At 32.5% G+C, this 21,263-nt stretch overlaps 1 protein-coding gene and 1 long non-coding RNA gene across 3 annotated transcripts; one reads left to right on the top strand and one right to left on the bottom strand.

Annotated features, from left to right (window-relative positions):
* The first annotated feature begins 2,939 nt into the window (after positions 1-2,939).
* LOC127710070 (uncharacterized) lies at positions 2,940-11,281 on the top strand. The gene is made up of 3 exons (XR_007985926.1): positions 2,940-3,285; positions 5,730-6,441; positions 7,818-11,281. It is a non-coding gene; the product is annotated as an uncharacterized LOC127710070 (long non-coding RNA).
* Positions 11,282-12,680: 1,399 nt separating this feature from the next.
* On the bottom strand, positions 12,681-20,933 carry LOC127710069 (uncharacterized). Of its 2 annotated transcripts, XM_052215802.1 has the most exons (4): positions 20,711-20,933; positions 15,290-15,715; positions 14,485-15,229; positions 12,681-13,693 (listed from the first exon to the last, which is right to left on the bottom strand). In XM_052215802.1, exons 1-4 carry the CDS (start codon positions 20,778-20,780, stop codon positions 13,582-13,584), a joined length of 1,353 nt encoding a protein of 450 aa, XP_052071762.1. In that variant the 5' UTR covers positions 20,781-20,933; the 3' UTR covers positions 12,681-13,581. The 2 variants fall into 2 exon arrangements, with proteins under 2 accessions (XP_052071762.1, XP_052071761.1); XM_052215801.1 differs by having other exon boundaries at positions 14,485-15,715.
* Between the last annotated feature and the right edge of the window lie 330 nt (positions 20,934-21,263).

Here is a 21,263-nt window from a genome sequence, read left to right as displayed (position 1 = left end):
TGACAATCGTCGTGAATTTATAACTTTGGTTATATCCGAGTAAAAACTAAAGTCGCCATGACTAGTGACTTTATTTCAGGAATTTGACATTTTAAACTTCAGTTCTTATCATGGTATTATGTACCAAACGTATTTTAACTTTGAATAAATAACTTTTTATTTACTCTCGTTTACATTTTAGGCATTAAGATTAATGCCTGGACACATTTTTCAGGATTTAAGCTTAAATCCTAGGATGATTTAAGAGTAATGCCTAACATCATTTAGGCAATTGACTTACTGCCTAGGCGTTAGCCTGTTGCATAGAATTTAAGCTTAATACCTAATTTCACCTATTGCCGCTAACATATACAAATATGTATGTACAGTGTACTTTACAAATATTTGAACTTTGGTGGATAGTTGTCTCATTGGCAATCATACCTCATCTCCTTATTTTTATATGTAAAAAAAGTGTTGGTAATTCTTTGTTTGAATGAATGGGAATGAGATATATACAATAAGACAGCAACTGGCCAATTAACGACTCACAAAACCAAAGAAATCTAGATAACAGGTGACTAATGCAGGATGGAAGAGTATTTTTTACCGCTAATTTGTAGTTTTAGTAAAGATTCGTTGGTCCCTTGAATTGAAAAAGTTAATAAGTATATTTACATCCACTTCATTTGAACTTTGGTGGATAGTTGTCTCATTGGCAATCATACCACATCTCCTTTATTTTTATATTTGTATAGCAAATATTAAAATACATCAAATTACTTACATCATATGTTCACAACAATAGTCAGATTGATTGTAATTATAACAGTAATCTATTTCAGTCTCCTAGTACATATTTGTTATAGTCTTTAAACGTCTTGTATTTCTGGAGAAAACTCAAATCATTATGAAATATGGAGATATGGTATAATTGTCAATGAGACAAATTCCCATCCTAGATGTTAGCTTGCTTACATTGCTATATTTGAGATCTACAAATTACCATTCCTCTATGAACTGCTTATTCCAAAAGAAATGTTGTCACCAAATGCCTTATAGAATAGGAAATCATCATATACGATAATATATATTTTGCGCCCTCGACAAAATGCCGGGAGCATATTGTTTTACCCGTGTCTGTTCGACCATCTGTCCCGCACTTGGTATAGAGGGTTTATACGGCTAATTTCTTAGGACTACAGTTTTTAAGCTTCAACTTTTAAATTATGCACATAGGCTGGTGTTACATGTACATATATTATAGGTGTGCATATTATTAGGATTTTTGTTTGTTTGTTTTTAAATTACCGGTTGATGAAATTTGGCATTTTGATAATATATAAAGGCACGCAGCTTACTCCTCCTACATGTACAATTTCAAGCTTGAAATTATATATTGCATCGAGTGTTTTACTTACATAAAGGATGCATATATATTCTCAGGGTTTTTTTTGGTACATTAAGTGAAATTTTGCATACAGTTTGCAAGGTTTGTCCGACTAACTACGCACACAACTCATACGTTTATATAGGCCAAACTATATTTAGAATGTGTTTTTTATCAGGATATTGTTTTTTTTTAAATTATTTTCACAACTTACAAATTTGTTTAACCTTTTTCGACGGATGCATCCAATGTGTTGTTTAGACACAACTAAATTAATTCAAATTGTATAATTTATCGTCCATGTATGAAATATTTGCCACTGGATGTTAAGCAACCAACAATCAATCAATTCACACTTTTACTTCAACACCACTGTTTACTTAATCAAATATTTTGAAGCGCTTTATTCATGCATAGATGCAGCGATGGCATCACCTTTGTCTTCTTGGGTATAGGGTTGAGTTGAAGATTCAGTTTTGAAAAGCTGAATGTGGACCCGGTTAGGACAAAATAAAATTAAACCAGTAGAATGTTTTATTGAATTAAAAGGAAATTTATGAAAGCCGACAAGGGAAATGAAAATACTGAAATAAAATAAAACATCATTTAGATCCCGTTACATGTTTTTTCAATACCTCTGAGTAAAAAAAACGTTATTTTGTATTCAGCAACGTTACACGTTTTCTGTCAAATTCTAAGCGTAACGATGAACTTCGAGCAATTTATCTAAAAAAAAACAAGGAGGATGATATATGTTTCTATAAATGCATGGATTCAGTATACAATCCTGGATATTATGTTAGTTTTTAGTCTTTCTCCAAATATAAGAACAAAGCCAGCCATTGAAAAATATAAAAAAAAATAAGTTAAAAAAAAAGGCATTTTTCCTATATATCTATGTAAATTTGTTGCCAAAATTGACATTTTCTTATAAAAATTACAAAAACAAAAAATGGTGACCCCCTTTTTTATTTGATATTCCAATGTAACTCGAATCAATATAAAAGTGTGCCAAAAATTTTAGAAATCGGGAGATGCCATTTGGTATCGTGTTATCTTATATATCCGCTACCGGTGTATATGTTGTCGTGCGTAACAAAACGTTTCGTATTAAAAATCCTTCCAAATTAGTTTACTTATGTATTCAACTTGCCAAATTAGTTTAAATATCTAATTTCAACAAGTCTCGTTTTTCGTAAAAAAGCTTTACTCTGAATTTTAAATCTAAACATTTAAAACACACTATACTATACACTCCTTATATGATTTAAACTTCAATGTGACAAAAATACCCTCAAGCTACATTTGAACAATACTGTAAATAATGTAAAGAACTGATTGATACGGGTTTTCCTTTAAAAATATGTCCACGTGGTTTCATTATTATTTTTTGTCATTCATTTTATTTTTGTCCTCTTTTTTATTCATTTCACCTTCAAATATTTTATGTTCAACAGAGGAACAGAACCTTTAGGGGTTTTATTGACATTACTTTTAAAAGAGAAAAATATTTACATAAATCATATATACCCGTCTATATAAATAATGAAACATTTTTTTGCTTGGGGTATAAACCGGATCACATCTACATGAAACCGGATCATAGCATTTTTGTAATTGTTTTGGTTTCAATCTTGTCATGCTTGTTGCGCAATCTTGCGTAAGTATGGTAATTACTGAACAGGACCGGCACAAGGATGTAAAAAAAACATTTCAATTTATAGGCCAGTATTTACCTGCGTAAATCGATCATTTAGTGTAGACAATATATGAGGCTCTGGCTTATGACCGAATCACAGGAAGAATTTTGATATCAGTTTTAAAAATTTCACCAGGAAGGATATATTCAATATTTATTACCAGCAATGAAATGAAGTTTTTTATTTTATCTCTGCATTTATTTAATCTGTTTACTGGTATGTATTGTTTAACATTAGAAACAAAATCAATTTCCTTATATCGTTTATTTAAGACGACAAGGCTGTACACCTTTGTGTTCATAAAAACTACAAAACTATTTATTGATTTTTTTTTATTAAGTAGGTTATCATCAACCTTGCCATATATATTTAAATGTATACATATAAAAATATAATGTCACATACTATCTCAATGCCAAATTTTATCAGTTGCAAGTATTATTCAAAGTCATGCAGATGATTAAGTCAGTGTGTTTCAATTCGTAAGCTACCCATGAAATATTACTCGTTAACTGCTCTCAGACGGCCACGAAAACCCTTCAATAATCTATATCGGGCGTGGGTCAAACTATTTTGAAAAAGGGTTGTGGGAGGTGGTTCCAACCCCCTGAACACCATGAAACGTTCACATAATTAAAAATAGAATAAAATCAAAAAAGAAAAGGGTGGGTTCCAACACCCGGACCCCCCCTTTTTTTTTGGATCCGCTAATTGATGTCATTTATTTTAAGCAAAATTTTAGTTTCAATCCAATGCTTGCTTACTTACAGCCCCATCCCCACCACCACCCTTTTCCACAATCAACATTTTCCCTTTTCTTCAGATGCACTTGGTATTTATTGTACAGCGGACACACAACATTGATGCAAATTTTAATCAAAGTCAACCTTAGTCGTTCAACTTTAGTTAACAAATATTTTGAATTTTGAACATTTATTTCAAAGTTGAAATCTGATCTTCAGGGGGACACGAATTTACATGTATATTGTTGTTTTCGCAATGTAGTATTACTGTTTCACAATCAATTTTCCGTGTATATTAAAGTTGTGAGGGATAACAGAGGGTTTGAATAGGGTTAACAGAACAGAGTATAATGGACCAAGAGTACAGACAAATGGGCCAAAAAAAAAAAGAATAAAGAAAATTGGCAAAAATAATAAAGAATAGAGAAAAAGTGGGTGCTTAAATATAAAGAATAGAGAATAATAGGCAAAACAAATAAAGAATTTAGAAAATGAACGAAAAATTAAAGAATACATGCAGAAATGAAGGACCCAGCATCACGGCCTCATAAAATAAAACTCGGGATTTTCTCGCTGTGTTGAAGACCCATTGGTGGCCTTGGGCTGTTTTCATCTCTTTGGTCGGGTTGTTGTCTCTTTCACACATTTCCCGTTTCCATTCTCATTTTTAAAAAATATATTGAAATTTAATTGTGTTAAGGAAATGGCTACACAAATGTAGTTGTCATTAAAAATGTTTCCTTGGTGCACATTAATTTTGTCATCCATGTTTAAAAATCTAGAAACAACTTTATTCATGTTTTGAGATTTCGAACAGAAACAAATTTCATGACAGACGATACAGAATTTTAATTGAACTATGGTCTCTTCATAAATGAACTAAATCACATTGAAATTGTGTGGAATATTTATACATATTTATAAATCTGGAAATAACTTCAATTATGTTTGAGATTCCAAACAGAAATAAATTTCAGAACAGACGACACAGCATTTGATTTGAACTGTGATCTCTTCATAGAGGAACTAAAGCACATTGAAATTGTGTGGAATATTTCAACGAGACAGCAACCAAACATTATTATAAATCTAAGTAGACATTTAGAGTTCAATATGCGGTTTCTAACAATATTATAAAACTACCATGAACACCAGATTATTGAACCAACAGATATATATATATATATATACAACCACTGACTTAAAAAAAATATACATTAACATTAATCTGTTAGTGGGGTCTGGATGGGGTTTGCAGAGGATAGAGAATAATGGGCCAATGATACCCCAAAAAATGGGCCAAAAAAATTGAGAATAGAGAAAAATTACCCCAAAATTTAAGATTACAGACATGAAGGACCCCATCCAGACCCTCTACTAATGGTGTTAAAATCTCCTGCAATAATTCAGTGCTATATAATGAAGATAAATATTTTCATAGGAATTTTCACCTATTTATAATTTTACCTACAAATACAATTGAGCATTTGGTGTTATTTTTTTCTAATTTATTCAAAACAACAAAATTATATAACCAATATTAATATAAAAAAAAAAAAAAAAAAAAAAAACTAACAGAAAACAGAAAAAGGGATGTGGGTTATTCGTCAATAAAACACAATCAACCATGTAATATAAAATTTAAAAAAAGGACACTGTTGTATATCCAGTTTAAAAGATAAGATTGACCGAGAACAGTGAATAATTGAAGGACTTCCAAATCTTTGAACGGAAAAGTAAATTAGTCAGGTTGCCATAGAGGTTTGTAGTTTCTTTGGATCATATAATTCTTATTTGACACATTTTCAAATTCATTTAAAGGTTAGATCTTGAAAATGAAAAAGCTACTAGTAATTAACGCTGAAGCGATATTTGAAGCCTTCTGATTTGGATAACTATACTTTTTTTTAATTTTAGAAACATATTGTGATCATGATGGGACAACACCAGCACCAGCACCACAGAATCCACCAACACCGAATCCAACACCATCAAAACCACCAACACCGAACCCAACACCGTCGAAACCAATAATTTCACATGAAATCCACCCCTCAAACACTGGTGTCACATCAACACAAATTCAACCGTCAATTGCCGAAATGACGAATATAATAACCACATCTACTTTTGACATAGCCAATTCTTCATTTACACGAACAGCTGTGTCTCTTTCAACTTCATATACAGTTTCCTCTACCTCTGTGGCGAATAATAGTAGCTTATCATCATTAAGCACACACATTGAAAGTTCTTTATCAATTAAATCTAGTTCAGCAAATACATTGTCAATATCAAAATCTAGAACGGTATCGACGATATCAGTGATATCGTATTCAACTACTGTGTCAGCGATATCGAATTCAATGACTGTGTCAGCGAAATCGAATTCTGTGATGACATCTGAAATAGTAGCCACAAGTTCTTCTGTAGCCATATTGACGACACCGGAGTTTGTGTCGTTTTCAACAGTTAGTGCGCTCACCCCAAGCGTGGTAGTAAATTGTACAGTCAACTGCCAACATCAAAATCAAAAAACAAAATCAAAAAGTCCAGGACCAATCGTTATTGTAGTGTTGGTAGTATTAGCACTGATATTTACTGCAGTTGGATTTGTCTGCGTTAAAAGGTAAGTAAACAATATCAATTGCTGTTTATTTCTTTAAGAAGCCGGATTCATATTTACATAAGGTGTCTCAAGAAAACATTAATTTACCCATCGAAAAGATCCGCTGCCAAATATATGAACAATTCTTTGGTTTTGAGTTTTGATTAGTTTGTTTTTAACCCTGCATATGTAGTCTGCTATAGTCTACTTGGCTGTGACAGTGTGTGGAAATGTTAGTCTTATTTATTTCGTAGTCATCAATCCGGATTTTTCATTTACTCAAGAACACGTTTAGGTTAAATACAACACTAGGGAGCTAACAATGAAGCCCATGTGAAATATAAAATACGGCACAATTTCATTGACAGAAATCAATGAATTTAAGTTGTAGATTGAAAAAGACTGGACCGGCATCACGAATAGGTCTCACAAAACAACATAGTAAGACAAATTGACAAAACTAACGTGAAATTAGCGCATAAATCGATTATTAACATCCCTATAGGACAGCAAGTTCTTGGTAACCCCTGATAAAAATAAATCGTCACAAACATGTACAAAGGCGTTTAGAGAAATAAAAGACAAAGATTTTTGGGGAAATGCAAAATGTTGTTGATAAATTGTTTATTGTATTTATTCGAAAATATATAAAATATAACTTTCGAGATTTTAATCTCTTTGTTTTCTTTTGATTTTGCTATTGCTGTACCGTTCAGCTCATAGACGTACTACAATACCGTGTACATTTTAGGCAAAATAATAATAATTTATTTGCAAATTACACCCATATGGGTCGCGCAAAAACACAAAATTTAACACCATATAACACAATATTAACAAAACAGTCAAGTTTAGACATAAACAAAAACATAGGAATTTAACTTTTGATGGAGATGGACTTCATTTTCGCAACTCTTAAGATTGCTTTATAAAGTCACCTACTGCTGTCAAAAGTTCAGATTCAGAATTAAAAGTTGTTTTATCTTGAACAGTGGTCGAGAATTTGTAAAGCCAGGTTTTCTATTATCGATTTTTTAAAATAACTGATCTCTTAAAAGTTGAGTTCATTTTACAATCTAGAAAAAAATGATATTCATCAGCAAGTCAGTATAATAATCAGTACTGGCCATCTTTTTATGTGTATGCGTTCTTGTCTTGTTTTGAGATGATGATTTTATTGTATATTATATTTTCATATCGTTGCAAGCATAGATGGCAATCCATTTCCCGTTATATTGCAAAAAGTCCTTTTTCAGAGGGTCTCTAAAAATGGAAGTCCTCAGACAATTATACCTTGAAAGAACAAAACTATATGAAACTACATTCAATGTTTTATTTTGATACTGGTGAACCAGAAAAGTCGTTCAATGTATTGAGTTATATTTATGTCTTTTCAGAAGAAACAAATGCGGACGATTTGGACTTACTCCTGCTGGACGTGCTGAATATAAAAGATTTACCGACGACGACGAGGAAAGAACCAACATAAGTATGATGTAAACATCAACCATTAATTAAAAAGTAGTGCTTTGTGAAATTATTCCGCGATAATTTCTAAAACAGTGTATCCCGTCCGCTTTTAGTTAATCTTATTGACTTTAATTGTCAATATCAGATTTATAAAATATAGAGGTCCACTAACAATGAGTGCTACAGATTTCTTTGATTAATATTAGTCTCATCTAAAACAAAACGTTACAGTACCCAAATTGCACCGAGTACCCAATTTGCACAAATGTTGCATCATTTATTCGATGTTACGGATGTTAAGTTAAGTATGAAGGTAATATTTAGGCATTCCTCATTACAAAATCTTAGGTCGTTTCGGGGTCAGTTCAAACCCATTTTTCTATGATTCAGTATGGATTCAAAATTAAATTTGTAGACTGACAAATATAGTAAATAAGAATACATCTACATAATAAACACAGAATGTAAACTATTTTCTGTTTCTTAGATAAACGTAGGTTAAAAAACCGTCAAAATATGTGCGTTTGGGTACCCTCATATTAGCTTCGTATATACTAGTAGTCTGCATCATTCGATCTTTGCTAGCTGTTTCTTTAGAAAAACACTGCCGACAAAAGAGAAGGAAATATGGAAGGAATGTTCTTTTGATAGACATCAACAAAGTCTTTTGAACTTAGTACTGTTATGATTCAAAAAATGATAAAAAGTGTTGATATGGCCAGTGATGGAGACCGATTGGATGAAACGTCTTTTTCAAAAACCACAAAACCGATTGAGGTGTTTAATTACTTACGCAAGTGTTCGTTTTTAATTTAGAACCGATCTGCAGTGTAGTGAAAGCGGATAATCGCCATCGTTAAACTTACAGTTTAGTGCTTATTGCATTACTTTTGATATGCATGGAAACCGCATGCATGGTCTTGAAAAGTTATTCATAGAGTGGATTTATATCATTATTCCTGGATTATGAATTATTTGTTTTGGTGTAGATTGCCTCCATAGCAAAGCATATCATCATTGGGAAACACTCGGCTTAATCTTTCAAAACATATGCTGATATGCAGATCAGTTTTCAACTTTGTAATGGACAAGCCGTCGCCATGGAACATAGCTGCAAATGATGCTAATGAAATACAAACTCATCTAAGTACATGTAATCAGCGCTTTATATTATTTTCATTTTGATTATTATTTCAGTGTATTCAGGAAAAAACCAAAGTGGCTACTTAGTGATTGTGAGAAGACTAAAGTTTCGATAGTGAAAGCATATCATATGTTCATACTTGCTCATGTATACCATTTTCGAAAATTTTGCTCAAATTGATATTATGGTCAAACAAAAATTATTTGCTGGTAGCTCTTTGTAGTGTTTGCGCAAAATTTTGGCAGATTGATTTCTTAGTATAAATAATTTGACTGCTTACTCTAAACAAAGTTTCCTAGCTTATTTTCGAATCTTCAGGCTTTAAAATGACAAAGAAAGATCTGAAATGATAAAATGACAAAGAAAGATCTGAAATGATAACCATGCATTGCTCGGTCTACTGCTCTCTTATACATTTGAACAGATTTTAATTATAAAAAAAACATCCATTCATGTGAAATTGACCGTACTCTTTACTGCAAAGTGGCGAATTTTCTTACAAAGATATATATCATACATATTTACTTTATTGCCTATCTATAGAACTTGTTCCAACATAACATTTTATACGTGCTTTTTACGTTTGAAATAATAAAGAATAGAGAATAATGGGGTGCTAAAATATAAAGAATAATGCTAAATAAATATAAAGAATAGCGAAAAATTACCTAAAAATTTAAATAATACAGAAATGAACGACCCCTAATCCAGGCCATAAAATTGAGAATGGAAATGGGGAATGTGTCAAAGAGACAACAACCAGACCATAGAGCAGGCAACAGCCGAAGGCCACCAATGGGTCTTCAATGCAGCGAGAAACTCCCGCACCCGGAGGCGTCTTTCAGCTGGCCCCTAAACAAATATGTATACTAGTTCAGTGATAATGGACGTCATACTAAACTCCAAATTATACACAAGAAACTAAAATTAAATATGATACAAGACTAACAAAGGCCATACATTTTTTTCTACCAGAGTTATCTTTCCTTTACCAGTAAAACAGTGATACCAATGACCTGTTTCTGAAATAACCTTCATTAGAAGGATAAAAAAAATTGGGAAAGTTAAAATTTTAACATTTAGAGTGTAAAAAAAGTTTCTTCATGGAACAACCAAAACCGTCTACAGTGGCGGATTCAGTGATGGCGTAGACGGCGTGCACACGCATCCCTATCCCAGCTAGATCGGAAAAAATATAATTTTTTGGTATAAAATTGTCCAAAATATGTGTTGCCTCGCTCTGTTCGACGGTATATAACCTTATATTACGTTTTCGGTAATTACGCCCCCTTTCCCATGTTCCAAATTTCTGGATCAAGGTCAGAGGGAGTTGCAACCTTTAAATAGTATAGGAAAAATGTACCAATTATTCCACAATAATATTTCTGTTACGATGTTAGTTATAAGATTTCACCATTTTGTATCGGCGAAAGTTGATTGACGTGGATAAACAAATATATAATATATATGAAATGTCGGTTTCTTAAATTACTAGACAGTTTTAGTGTAAGCAATATTTTATTATGAATTATACAAATTACAATATATATTCACATTCACAAATAGGATTCAGAAACATGCAACAAGTGCTCGGAACTTGACTACAAGTCAGATATATAGCCCGTTGATCGTCTGCGTGCATTTGAAAAAAAATGTATACCCCTACTATTCAAAACCCAAAAGGGAGAAAAGTTGACATGTTGGAAAAATTGTGACACGGCCGCTTTGGATAGTAGGGGTATACGTTTTTTAATGCACGTAGACGATTAACGGGCTATATATCTGACCTGTAGTCAAGTCCCTATGTTCAACCATGGATACATCCGTCTTTTCAGAAGTGTATACGTTAGAATAAAATATATTATTCTTATGATTTTAATTCGATGTAGTATACTTTCTATATTAACGGAATACTTGTGAAAGTGAGTTCAACGATTCTTGTAGAATGTAGAATAGAATATTACACCTATGTTTCCTTAAGTAAATACTAAAAAAAGAGTTGATTTAAAATGTTTAAATGATTTCTTAGGGAATTTTTGTAACGGCGATGATAAGTTTTTTGGAAAATATTCTGCGTCACAATAATTTACTGATTTGAAGATCAGTATTTAAAGAAATTCCAAACATTCGAATTCTGTAGGAATTCTTATGCCGACGATTTTTCTTTCCAATATATTTTAATCTTGCCGGTGATACTTGTGTATTTTGTTATCTTTGATACTGTTATTATAAAGTGTACTGATTTTATTTTGTGTTTTTATATGCCCTTTGATCATCTACTAATTGAGACAAAAAAGGGGATTGAGTTTTTGATGACAAGAGACTTGTTTAACTCCTTTAAATATTCAAGTGACGGCCCCAAGTCAGCCTAACCTCGTTAGTGGTTGTTCAATGCTATATGTTGTTTATTATTGTTATTTAGAGAATTTGATATCACGTAATATTGGACTTGAACGATTAGAACTTGGCATGTTGTTACAGATTTTAATCTTTTGTTTATTAATTTGTATCATTACTGATGTTTAATTTACCCCACAAAATGCTTGATTTGATTAGTTTAAATTCGGTTCATAAATTTTAGTTCCGTCCCAAATATTCAGATTTTTCAGTCATCAGAACATTGGAAGATAATAACTATAACGTAAATAAATCATTACTTCGCATCTATATATGGAAGTTTTTAACGACCTTGACTGGCTATATAGCCCTTGCACGGGCGGTTGCTTCGCATCACGGTGGCGATGAAATTTAAGCAATAATATCTGTCATTAACTTCATTTAATACAAACAAATTCAGTCAGACGTATCTTTGCATAATTTATACTCTATTTTAGTACTTTATATTAAAAAATCATGATTATTTTCTTCACATTACGACAACAAAAAGTGAAAAACTTCTTTAAACTGTTCTATAGCATTACTAGCTGCACATATTTGAACACAAAATGTTATCTCAGATCAACAGATAAAATTAGACAGGTCATTTCTTCCTACCAAATCAAATCTGGATACAATCGGCCATCACTGAACTACATGTCTTTAAGTATGCGGTTGTACATTTCTGTTGTATGCATTTTAAATGTCGGAGTCTGTGCATTCTATGAAACGGAATTTCTCACGTCTATGTTAAAGAGAGGCGAAAGATATCAAAAGGACATTCAAACCCATAAGGCGACAATAAAGTGACAACGCCATAGCTAAAAAGAAAAAGACCACACTAAAGACAAACAACGGTATATAAAATACAACATAGAAAACTAAAGACTGAGAAACACGAACTCCACAAAAAACAGATCCTGCTCCACGTGTGGCACAAATTAAGATGTTACATTATTTCTCTTTATATGTTTTACATTTTATTGACACACATGCACCCTGTAAACCGGCTATCGTTACAACAACACAGAACACAATCTGCTGCGCATTACTTCAAAATCATTGTATTGCAGTTCAATTGGAAACGTAGACAAAAATCTACTGTATACGACCACTGGCCGAAACAGTTATTTTAACAGCGTATTGTATCCGCAGTACCGATAACAGGTAATGTATAGGGTTGTGTGACAGCAATTTGAGAAATAAAAACTACAAAAATAATAACAGTTAGAGAAAAAGGAACTGAAAAAAAACAGAAACAAAACACACGAACAATAAGGAGTTTCTTTAAATTTGCAAATTTACTTGTCATACAATTACAAATTATGGTGATGAAATATAAAATTCACTAGTTATTTCAGTAATTAACACGATTCTACAGAGTAAAGAAATAGCTAATTAAAACCCTGATGTGAATCCTACAAAAATACAATCAGTATCAGAAATCACTATATCATATTTATACAAATCAAACAGTTGATAAAAAAGCCTCCTTAAACCTAACTGGGAGCTGATGTCGTAGGAAATCGATTTTAAAGTCTTCTCTTGAAAACTTGCATACGCAATATTATATTTATACATCTAAAGCTTCTAAAATGATTTTAAAACATAATAAACTCGATATAAAAATACAGTATACATATTAAAAACAACAAAGCAAAACGCGTCACTAGAATAATGATCTCCATAGACATGTACTCTTGATTATGAACTACGAGTAAATTAACAACATATAACATACCAACATTTTCATGATAACAAATACGACGAGACTTGGATGGTCTATAATGGTCAAAATCCAATATCAGTAATTTAAGGTGGAATAGCTGTTAAAAGTTAAAATATTTTTCTCGAACAAACACACACACTCTTACATAAACACATCTTGATATTTCTGCAAAAATGTTTTGTGACGAAAGAAATTCCTGATACTGATCAGCAAGCAAGCCGAGCATTACTCTTGGGAGAAACGTAAGAGCAAAAATGAAACAAAAATCCTCATTCCAGTGCGAAAGTATAACATATATATTTCAAATACCAAACTGTAGTTTTTGTGCAGACGGCACAGTTTTCTTTCATGAACAACTGTTATATCGGTGAATTGTACATAATAAGCCGGAAATAATAGTTCCTATGCAGAATTCAAGCTCTTAAAGTTCTGGATAAAATATTCAATTTCCGTAAACACCCATTTTTATTCCGTCGTCGTCGGTGTATCGTTTATATGCCACAGAAGAATTAGGTCTTAGGGTATCCCATCGATCTCGAAGACTACCGTACTTCCTGAAACACAAGTTTTGATTGAGTAATATACGTTATAAGGATTCGAACAAAGAACTCATGCCATCAATTTTATCTCTGGATTGTAATCATCGCCATCATCGAACATTTTCATCAGTTTTAAATTTTATTTTACATTTTCAAAAAGTTTATACGAAGTTCTGGCAATTTTAGGAAAACTTTATTGATAATCTCGATCAGGGTACATGTAATTGTCTTTTATCTTTGGTTTTTGGTGCTGTATCAGTAAGATTTTGATTGCTTCGATTGTGACTTCTTATTTTTCAAGGAACACGAAGTTGATGACAGACGTGTGGTCTGAAGGGACATAGCACAAAATCATCTTTTGTATATTTATGAGTCCATATCTTGCTATAGAAAACTTAAGAAATCACTCGGATCATAATATAGAATAAAAGAGGAGGGTTTGTAAGTCCGTTTACGTGCACAGTCTATAAACGTGAACACTGATAATATTGAATTGAACAAGATCAGAATGTCTAAATCGTGGTTAGAATCTGTCTTGTTGTATGTCCTATTGTTTTTCGTTTGTTGTATTTAGCATGAATGAGGACGTTGATTGTTGTCTTTTGCATTGTTTCACATTTTGTATTGCCGGGACAGTGTAATCTGTACAACTGCATGCTATAATGATTAAGCGGTTTAGATATCTTCTACGCCCTGTTTATTTACATACTATTATGCAGTTTACAAAAAAAATTGTTTCTGTGATTTATAGTAAAGCTTCATTTCTTTTTTTATTATGCATTATATAATTATAATATAAGACTTACCGTCTGTAAAACAGTACGCTTACAACTGCAATAGCCACCACAACAAGTATAATGAAGATTGCAAGAGCCGCTTTACCACCTTTACTCATTCCACTCGACTTCCCCTGACTACTATGTTGGGGTTTTGTTGCTGCAAAAGTGCTTGATTCAGTCGAACTTGTAGCTATCAGTGAATTTGCTGTATTTGATGTAGTCGTTCTTTTTGAAGATGCTGGCAAAGTGCTTGCCGACGACGAAACTCTAGCAGTTGTTGAGATACTCCCTGACGTCAGTTTTTCAACACTAGGAGATGTTATTACTTTAGTGTTTAGTGTAGTAAGGTTTGTTGATGTTGTTGATGCTGGTTGCTTTGTTGATTTATCACTTATTTTAGTGTCGTTTGCTCTTGTCATTGTGTGTTCTGTCATTGAAGCACTGGGTGGATTTGGAACAGGTGTGCTACTTTTTACCACTGTTGTATTTGTTGTTGTTGTTTGATTTGTTGTTGTTGTTGCTTGATTTGTTGTTGTTGCTGTTGTTGGTTCTGTCGTAGTAGGAGTCGCCAGTTTAGAACTTGTTGTTTTACTTAAAGAAATACTTGGTTTTGTCGCAGAGGGAGTCGACAATGTAGAACTTCTTGTTGAACCTAGCGAAATACTTGATTTTGCTGTAGAGGGAGTCGACAATGTAGAACTTATTGTTGTACCTGGAGAATTACTTGATTTTGCCGTAGAGGGAGTCGACAATGTAGAACTTATTGTTGTACCTGGAGAATTACTTGATTTTGCCGTAAAGGGAGTCGACAATGTAGAACTTATTGTTGTACCTGGAGAATTACTTGGTTTTGGTGATGAATGACTTTTTGGTTGCATTGTTGTTTTGACTGTCGTTCTATTTGTAGAAGTCAAGTTTGTTTTCGCAGTTGTTAGTAATTCCGTTGTTGTACCTGTCATTTTAAAACTTGATTTTGGTGTCGAAACACCAGTTACTTTGGATGATATGTCCGATAACGATGAAGTTGTTACCCTGTTTGTATTGTTATTGTTATCGGTACTTGAATCGTTCATCGGACTCTGTTCGGATGAAATAACGATAATTTTACTGGTATTAGTGGCATTGCTTAATGTTACAGCGTTTGATTTTACAGTTGGAGTTGCATTTGTAGTAGGTTGTGATGAGGAAACTGTGATCGTAGAAGGTTGCGACGAAGTTGGACTAGTAGAAATTGCTGTTGTGTTGTTTGCTCCAGATCCTGAAAAAATAAAATACTTATAGTACACTTTCTTGTATAGAGTTCTTATACAGTCATTTGATTAATACTATTGTGTTAATTTGGTCGCACCGTCTCATTGTCTCATTATAATCTGCAAATACGGGACAAAACAGACATTGGTCAAACTATTTTTCGACATATGTTACTTCTTTTGAATATTACGGAAAATTGACAATAACAGTATTTAAAGAACAATGCAAGACTTCTAGAACAACTTTAAAAGATTCTGTAGTCTACAAGTCGAGAAACTCGTCATTATAACTACCCTTATTATTTTAGACTTTCTGATGTTACCGATGTATCTTGTAACGCACAACTCAGAATCTAAAGGACCATTGCATGGTAAATACATTGTTCATACCGCAAAATGAAAACAACGTCACGTCGTTCGTTGAATTTCAATTGTTTGGGGACGTTTTAAACCAATCACAGCGTTTTTGCGTACGCTTTTGAAAACATTACCAAGAATGCATTAGATTCTGAAACGGCGAATTGACCTTTGGAACACTATAAGTTATGGACTACTAGTATAACATATATATATCGCCTTTTTGGGCATTTATTCTCAAAAACAACATTTCACATACCACATATTAGAAATGTACAAGGATTTAGAAGAAACATAATTCGAAAAACTGACAACAAAAAAAATGGGGAAAAAGTGACCATGCAACGCCAAACAACAGTCCAAATGAAAAAATAAAGATTAAGCAAATTGAATAAATAATCCGCTGAAAATTTTGCCGCGAGTCAATTAATGAGCTCGAGAAAATTAACGCTCAAGTTATTCTCAAATTTGCTTTGTCAAAAGTACATAATCGTACTTTCTTGTTAATTTTACCTGTTGATACTAGAATCATGTGCAAAACAGTGTAGCCGAGACCATTGATTGGCGCGCTAAAATATCCCATTGACTGGGTCAGATTAAGTGAACGTTCGTCTGTAACGCCCACAACTCACGACGTATTCATTATAGACATTTAAACTGTGGGGTCACCAAAGGGTCTCAAAGCCTGAATAAAATAATTCGAAAAACTAATCAGGAATAACCTTTGTGTTTTGATTTATATTGAATACTTAAACGTTCTTTACTTGTGTTTTTGTTATGTTTTGATAATGAATTTTTATGATATCGGACGTTCTTTCAGCAAAAAAGGATTTAACTGGCTTTAAAAGTTACAATGGATGTGTTGATTATTATCCTTTTTTCGGACGTCAAAGCGATTTAACAATTGCGGTTGTCCAATTATGTCATCTTTTAACTTTTATCTGGTCAAAATTTTATTTTAGAACGAATGCATGATCAACTTTAAAAAGTGTGCAAACACAAAACATATAGACAAAATATACTTCTTTCCTGTCTTTTTCGTACTTGCAAGTTATTAGACAGTAAGAAGGCTATTTGGATCAAGCCTTGTGAAATTTGCATTTACGTTTTTGAATAGGTAAAATGTATAGTTTGGTGATCTTTTCTGCTAACTACTATACTTGTGAAAAACCCTTGGCAACACAAACATATTCAGCTTTTTTTTTAATCGACCCAATTTACATAGTAATGGACGACTTCGTACATTTTATGATCGCAAATAAAATATGTATATAATATACTTTGCACTGTAGTTCGTATATATACTGAGACCCTTTGGCAACCCCACAGTTTAAATGTTTATAATAAATACGTCGTGAGTTGTGGGCGTTACAGACGAACGTTCACCTAATCTGACCCAGTCAATGGGATATTTTAGCGCGCCAATCAATGGTCTCGGCTACACTGTTTTGCACATGATTCTATTTGTAATGCTTTTTTGTTATTTGATGTTTACTTATTCAGGGTTATATATCTCGTCTATATACCAGCTTTGATAAGTGTTTGGTATGACTATAAATTTTCACTTCTTCGTACTATGAACAACAAAATTGTTTGTTTTGTAAAAAATATCTCCGTTCTCCATTTAAACTGTATACCTTACAACAAAATTATTTTCATTTACCTGTGTATATTATTGTATTTGGCGGCTTTTTGTTCAAGGTTGTTGTTGTTTTTTTTTAAATTGTTTAATATCTCACAGCGGTATACTACTGTTGCCTTTATCTATTCACCCCTTATTTCATTGATTTTGTATTTACATTGTATCATAGTTCAAATTTATTCGTTCAGTGTATGTTCACTTGTGTTAATATGTCTTTTGATTGAGTTAAGCCATTTCAATTGATATTTTATAGTGTGTCTTTCTATGTTGTGATGTTACACTATTGTTTCAGATAATGGGTGAAGGTTGGTACCTATTAAAACGTTTAAACCCGCTGCATTTGTTTGCACCTGTCCTAAGTCAGGAATCTGATGTTCAGTAGTTGTCGTTTGTTGATGTGGTTTATAAGTGATTCTCGTTTCTAGTTTTTTATATAGATTATATCATTGGCTTTTCCGTTTGAATGGTTTTACACTAGTCATTTTTGGGGCCCTTTATAGCTTGCTGTTCGGCGTGAGCCAAGGCTCCGTGTTGAAGACCGTACTTTGACTTATAATGGTTTACTTTAACAAATTGTGACTTGGATGGAGAGTTGTCTCATTGGCACTCATACCACATCTTCTTATATCTATATAGAATAGGCTTTTTATGTCATCTGTTATTTGATATTTCTGGGTGTTTTTGAAAATACAGATGCACTATGTTTTTTTTTTACAATTTTTATCTAAAACTTTCCTGGAGATAATATTTGTGATTTTATCAATTATATTCCTTCTTTCTATACATTAGCGATAAAAATGTAGTGTAAAGGTCATTCACAGAAGTGTTCTTTGAGATTGTGACAATCCTACATTGGAATGATAGGGAGGTCATATGAACTTCCAGAAAGTCGATGAATTTTTGAAAATGGACAAACTGCAGACAGCTTATTGCAATAATGAGCATCTTCATGGGGTTTTTGATTATGTGATTACTTGGCCATTTTTATGGTGATTATTTGATTACCAGACAAAATATTTCATGATTTTTTGATTATTTGATAATCTAGGACTGTATTTTTGATTATTTGATTATCTTGTGTAAAAACATAATTAATGATTATGTGATTATATTGGCAAAAAAGTTGTGATTATATGATTACTTGGATACCCCCAGGACGGGCCTCAATAATGAATGCTAGTATTTGATTTTAAAGGGGTATTAGCTGCCAAGTTCATGTGCACCGAATCGACTCAAACTCTCAAATTTGATATATTACATAGTACTCAAACGTATATAAGAATTACAAAAAATCCATATATGACCATATATAGGCAATAATAAACAACACATTGAATCTTTATAAAGTATCAATATTTTCATCGATTGGATGATTTTTTTTATGTGTAACGCCACTTTAAGCACTCTTGGCGGTCTCATGGGGGTCAGTTTTTTATTTGTTGGGGAATCAGGAGTGTCATGAGAAAACCACCGACCTTCGCCCGGAGTCGCTCCTTTGAAATTTTAGGATATTACACCATCTAATTAACCATGAAAATACAGAAGCACCATGGGTACATTAGCCGAGTAGCGATGTTGATGGATTTGTTGAAGCTACCATACCATCTTCTAATTTTGATATAGCGATCATTTTTTTAATACTTTCCCAAAAGCAAAATCAATATAGTACACCATTATTGTTTGTAATAAATCAGTTTGAAAAATTTTAAAAAGCCATGTGTCCCTTATGCAGACGGACGGACAGCGATAAAACAACATATCTCGACTTTGCGTTGCGAGGACTTAAAAAAAGCTATTATCAACATATCATGAGACGGAAAAATGTTATTTATATATATATATATATATATATATATATTAGGGATGTCAACGAGTACTCGAGTACTCGAGTATCGCTCGGTAGTACCGAGTATCAAATACCAAAATGATACTCGACTAATCGGTTTCCTGTTAGAATGTTGTTGCTTTTTTAAGCTTCAACAAAAAAATATGTTTATTGAGAGCGCCGGCCTCCCGGAAAATTAAATGTTTACTTAATTAAGATTAATTAAAAATCAAAATACGATTCGAATGTTTGCGTTTAACTGTCATTTAAAATTCCTCCAAACGAGAGGTAGGCTATGAAAAAGTGCACTTTTCCTAGGCTTACACTTTTAGCTAATTAATCTTAGTCATTCTCCCATCCTGTATCGTCAGAGCATATATTTTCATCAGCAGGACTGTTAGTTATCTAAAAAAGTTGAGAAATTGCCTCGTCCCAGAAAAAAGTTGACAAGAATATATTTTTAAATAAGAACATATTCGTTGCATCCTCAAAAAATGATTAAAGGCATCAGTAAGTTATAATCATCACCCTTTTGTTGATCATTAAATGTGTTTTTACGGTTCCCAAATACTGTTGTTTGAGTAATCAATTTTCTATAGATATTAATTAATTACTTGATTAGGTTATTGCCAGTTTACATAATTAGTACATGTAGTAAATGAGCTATTAATTATGGTATAAAATGCCTTGGACTATTATCTAGTCTAGGTAATAATGTTGAGGGTTTTACGTTCATAAGACAACGACCCACAATATATAAAATGGTAAGTAAGTAAATTTTATTTAAAGTCGGCATATATATACATAATAACAGACAAAAAATGAGCTCTGGTGAACCCTTTAACCGACTATTGAAATAATTTTGTGTTTCCATTTTGTAAATGTTTTACCGAGCGAGTACTCGAGTATCGCTCGGTAAATCCAACGAGTACTCGATTAGTAAATCTTCACCGAGTTGACATCCCTAATATATATATAAATCGTATCCTATTTGGCTTAACATAATACGAATGCCTTCGTCTTCTGGGTGTAAAATACGACCTATTCATTCTTTCACGTAAACGCACATTATAGTATTGACTGTATATGGTCTGCATGCTATAGTAAGTTTCGAGAAATGAAAAGGATATCCCATACAACAATACTAACATTTGTAATGATAAAAAAGCTATAACTTACCACTGAAAGACAATATATAAATATTGATGAAGAGGAACACCGGTAACAAACGTGTACACTTGAGCTTCATTGTTTCCGTTTTTTCTTACTTATTTGTGTATAAAATGTATACCGGAAAATGTCCTTTCTCGCATTTTTATATCCTATTCCTTCAACTACATTTTTATCTTTTTTTTGAAACGTGGATTATTATACTTGATGACCTTTCAACCCGGCATATCTTTGTGGAATACCTGTAACGATTGGGAAACGAAGTCAAACAAGGCAAACAAACTGATAAGAGCTTACCTGTTTGTTTACCGTTATAATTAGTTTCAAATGCTGCAATATTCGTCAATATTATGACAGCAAGGTATGATATAGAGCAGAATTATTTTAATTTATAACTCGAAAGTGTGATAAAATACAAAAAAGCTTTAACTTAGCTTTGACCCTTTTTGTTCATGTGTATTTTGCCATGTTTTAGCCGCCGTTCACATAAACTGGGTTTTGACAAATGTTGTTCTGATTACACATGACATGTTATAAGTATGTATTTCTCTTCGAGAAACGA

The sequence above is a fragment of the Mytilus californianus genome, unplaced genomic scaffold (assembly GCF_021869535.1).
Source record: "Mytilus californianus isolate M0D057914Y unplaced genomic scaffold, xbMytCali1.0.p SCAF_7, whole genome shotgun sequence".
Lineage (NCBI taxonomy): Eukaryota > Metazoa > Mollusca > Bivalvia > Mytilida > Mytilidae > Mytilus > Mytilus californianus.
Note: the sequence above shows the minus strand (reverse complement) of the source record. Positions and strands in the feature narration are given on the sequence as shown.

What these genes read in the sequence shown, in the direction of transcription:
- LOC127710069 (XM_052215801.1), bottom strand. Translation starts at nt 20,780, where the DNA reads ATGAAGCTCAAGTGTACACGTTTGTTACCGGTGTTCCTCTTCATCAAT. An exon ending in TTATATATTGTCTTTCAGTG is followed by an intron (nt 15,716 to 20,710) that starts GTAAGTTATAGC and finishes TTATTTTTTCAG; the next exon opens with GATCTGGAGCAAACAACACA. An exon ending in AGCGTACTGTTTTACAGACG is followed by an intron (nt 13,694 to 14,484) that starts GTAAGTCTTATA and finishes CTTGTGTTTCAG; the next exon opens with GAAGTACGGTAGTCTTCGAG.